The sequence below is a fragment of the Monopterus albus genome, unplaced genomic scaffold (genome assembly GCF_001952655.1).
Source record: "Monopterus albus unplaced genomic scaffold, M_albus_1.0 scaffold253.1, whole genome shotgun sequence".
Taxonomy (NCBI): domain Eukaryota; kingdom Metazoa; phylum Chordata; class Actinopteri; order Synbranchiformes; family Synbranchidae; genus Monopterus; species Monopterus albus.
The window spans coordinates 357,414-361,538 of record NW_018128133.1 but is presented as its reverse complement, the minus strand read 5'-3'; the positions used below and the strand labels follow the sequence as shown (position 1 = coordinate 361,538).

The 4,125-nt window shown below is 38.5% G+C and overlaps 1 protein-coding gene across 1 annotated transcript in view; it reads left to right on the top strand.

Annotated features, from left to right (window-relative positions):
* Positions 1–1,155: 1,155 nt before the first annotated feature.
* Positions 1,156–4,125, top strand: part of btc (betacellulin, epidermal growth factor family member) — a 5,505-nt gene continuing 2,535 nt past the window's right edge. The window contains exons 1-2 of the mRNA XM_020621133.1: positions 1,156–1,337; positions 2,057–2,164. Of these exons, the coding sequence (XP_020476789.1) occupies positions 1,298–1,337; positions 2,057–2,164 (148 nt within the window). The 5' untranslated portion in view covers positions 1,156–1,297. The remainder of the gene's footprint in view (positions 1,338–2,056; positions 2,165–4,125) is intronic.

The window sequence follows — 4,125 nt, the reverse complement described above, 5'->3', positions numbered from 1 at the left end:
TCTCTTTCCTCCTGTTATTTCTGTTTTCTTGTCCTTTGCCAAAAGGGTTGCCTGTTTTTCATATGCAAATTTAATCATAGGAGACAGCAAGAAGCTGGTGTAAATATAAATATAACGTCATTTCCTTCAGATGCTCTAGTTTGCTTCCACAGTCTAAAGACCTGAAGGTTAGGTTAACCGGAACTCTCGTGTTAGTTGGCTGGCAATGCACATGTCAGGTAAAACTCAAAGGTAAACAATTTAAGGTGTCACAAGGCATGTTGAAAGTGTTTAATTATTAAGGGAAATGTATGCCATCTGCTGGTCACCCTGTGGTTGAAGACATACTGTATGTCAGGAAAAGTAACACCACCATAATATTGAAATACTCAATTACAAGTTAAGGTCTTACAAATTAAAGTAGGTAAAACTACAAAAATGTTGTTAAAGTACTCAATTTAGAAAAGAAGGCCTATGCATTGATGCATAAGCAGCAATGCAGTACTAATGCATCATGTTGTGTTTGTAAAATCTTAACATATAAAGCAACTTGCAATTATAACTGTTAGATAAATGCAGAAGGGTAAGAAATATATCTCCCTCTGTATCCAACCAATGCTAATCCAAAATCAAAGGATTTGTGCAAATGGAAATGTAGTGGATATATGGGTATAAATATAATTGTCAATAAAGGGAAATAGTCAAGCAAAGCACAAACATTAGTTGTAGATACAGTATTTTTGAACTTTCTCAGAAAACATATATTTCAGTGTTTGATTTTGTCATTGTTGTCACTGACATTTATCTGCTTTCTGTTGATCCAGGGAACCTGTAAAACTCACCTAATATATTAGCATAACTCCTCTAAAACACAACATGGTGGAATATTTAAATGGACTAAACTGTTTATTGTCAGTGAGTGTTCCACCTGTCACTTCATTCTTAAGAAAATGAAAGTCAGGTATAAAGGTGAGGTGTGTTCCTGGATGAGAGCATAACCTGAATAGCTTGAATGGAGCGGTATTCTCCTTTTAAAGGTGTGGGCGGGGAGCAGAGTAGGGTTTCAGTGCCATCCCCTTTTCTATTCTCACACACAGTTCAGGCACACTCTGTGTGTGCTTTGGATTTAGCTTCAAGCTTTCCTGGCCAGCTACATGTTTAGCTGCCATCAGTGAAGGACTATGATACGACACAGCACTGGGGAACTTCCACAGCTTGTCCACACCTTTTCTGAAAGGTCACTGACCCAGTTTGACTTGTATTCGTCAATGACCCTGAACTTTCATGTGTCGGATAAGCACTTTTGTCAAATGAGGACATGGCCAAAGTGCACAGGCTCTATGTAGGCATAGTAACAGGTAAGACATGCCTTTCTACTTGGTTCAATGTTCACTTTCCCATGTTAACAGAGTTTATAATATAATCATTTAGATTTAAAGTTTATAATACAAATTTTATTACATTAGAATGTTGTCACACCAAACAGACACATTAGAGTAATGTTTACATATAATTTGCTTGGCCAAGCTGGTTTGGAGACAGTGTTTTCTCTACTGAGTAATGTTTGTACAGAAGACTTCCCTGTTGGTTAATGATTGAATGAAAAATACATACACCAGGTATACTGTACCTCACCTGTGGGTACTATCAGCATCAAAACAGGCTTACCAAATGAAATGTGGAACAAATATGACATTTGAGAGCCCGTAGAAATATCCTCATATATCTAGGTTTATTCAGTCAGTGGTAAAATAGATTTAACTGGTTTGAGAGTAGCCAGGGAAGATAATATGATTTGTGTTTTGAGTATTAAGGTATGTGTGCTATTGAAGTGGGTGTGAATGAGAGAAATCACCAGTGCTCCTACCCTAAAAGGCTGGCTAGCATGACTCACCAGCAATGCACCAAAAACTGATTGCAATCATGTTTTTCTTTCTGTTATCTTTTATATAGATCCAATACTGGAGGTGGAATGTGGCCACAGATTGGCTAAAATGTTTGCACATTGTGCATGTGTGTAATATTTGCTTGCTGTGAGTGTGTGTGATTGACTTTTTGTTTGTGTTTCCGGCTGCAGCACTGGCCTTATACAAATACTGCCTGGCAGAGTGGAATGCCACCGACGAATCTGCCAATCCAACTGTGTCCTATTGTCATCGCCATGGCAACAGAGACAATTGCACAGGTAGATATGGACAGGAGGTGAGGGGCGGTTCTTTCACTGTGCCATAAAGAGTTGGCTTCTTTGAAGTTTTAAGGTAGAGGTTTAATGGGAAAACTGGGCAAAGCACAGGTGTGGACATTCACGGTGCAAACACCTGTACAGAAGCACACTTAACATGAAAGAAAAAGAGAAAATACAGAGATACAGGCATCCACATTATCCAGAACAGGACTATGTTGCGCCTGCAACTCATACATCCATTACTAGGTTTCAACATACTGTAGTCTTTCCCAATTGTCAAAGTAAGGTTGCATCATCGTAACACCGTTTAATAAAAAGAAAAACTATGCAAACAGGAAGTAGCTGTAGTATCAGTAGGCTTAGCTAAAAGACTGGAATCAAGTGCTAAAAAACAGATGTTGGTATACTTTTTCTCCCTAGAACTGAGTCAGGCTAGTAGTTTATCACGTTAAGTTAAACTAAGCTAAGCTAACCAATCTGCTTCCTGCAGCATCATAGTCACTAAGCAGACATGAGAGTGGTATCTGTCTTGTCATCTAACTCAAAGTCCTTTTAAAATAGGTAACTGGATATTTTCCTTTTTAACAAAGAGGTCATGGCAGCAAGCTGGATCTCAAGTTTCAGCTTAACTGAGGCGCTCTCATTGATGTCACCTGAACAGCAGTATTGCTTTACAAGCTCGTTTTCAAAGACAAAGGTAATCTTGTAGGAAGGGGTTGTAAAGATAGGGGCATCCTGTGGTATGAGAAGCACTATGGTGGTCAGATGTTCAGCATTATGACCTACTACCAGCTGCTTTAGGGTGTGTTTGGGAGTGCTGGAAGTTACTAAGGAAATGGGAGACAGAAGGAAAAATATTATAACTGCATCCCAACATTTCATTTTGTTTAGTAAGGAACTGTATTAATTGAAACACATAGCTTACAAGAACTTGATGACATCAGGCTTTTTCTTACACTGAATCATCAGGCTTCCTCTCTGGATCATATTGCAAAGTCTATTTATATATTAGGCCATGCCAGAAGGTGAGGACATAAACCAAAGAAGCAAGATGACATAATGTGACCAAGTTATAAAAACAAATCAGAATTTTAAGAAATGCATTTATTCTTTATTCTGAGAAGTTTGATGCCATTCTCATATTTGTATACCAAATGACAACTGTCCTGGAAAAACAAAAGTAGCTTTTGGCTGTTTCAGTAAAAACCATAAAAACATAATACACTGCAGCCTCTATCAGCTGTTTTAATTATTACTGTGTCCTTTCTGAGCAAAGGAGGAAGGTTTGTGACATTAAGCAAGTAGTAACTTTTTAACAAACATTAACCAACTGATTTTTGTGCTTAAACCTTGGTTAGGGGTATAAGATAGTGCTGAGATCAGAGAACGGTGTTATTTTTATGATATGACATCAGATTAGATAATGCTTATTTGTGATGTCTGGAGAGCAACATACTGTGGCATTTCATGTGGAGGACTTGTTGGTTACTGCCACCAGGTGATTAGCTCATCTTAACATAAAGAATCAGGGCAAATAGGGGCACAAGTTGCAGTTTTATTTTAGAATATGTTGGAGTGTGTGCTTTTCTTAACCGGGAGCAGAGGTGTGTTAATTTGGGAGCCTCAGAAGTGTTAAGTGGGCAGGCCAGCTGTTTCCTTCTGCTTTAGTCTTTATGCTAAGCCGCTGTTATCGAACAAATAGACCACAGAATGAGAGTGATATAGATTTCATCATCTTACTCTTGGCAAGAAGACAAATAAGCGTATTCCTTTATTTCCTAAAACTCAACATGTTGAAAAAGAAACTCGTACCTTTGTTATGCACCGTTCGCACCTGTCAGTGAGCGAACGAGAAAGAGGCGAACCCAGGTAGCCGACTTCGATGCAAGCAGTGATTTATTATGTACAGTGATGATGAGGGTAAGAATACACAGAGGGAAATAGTACGTAGTCCTGTCGAT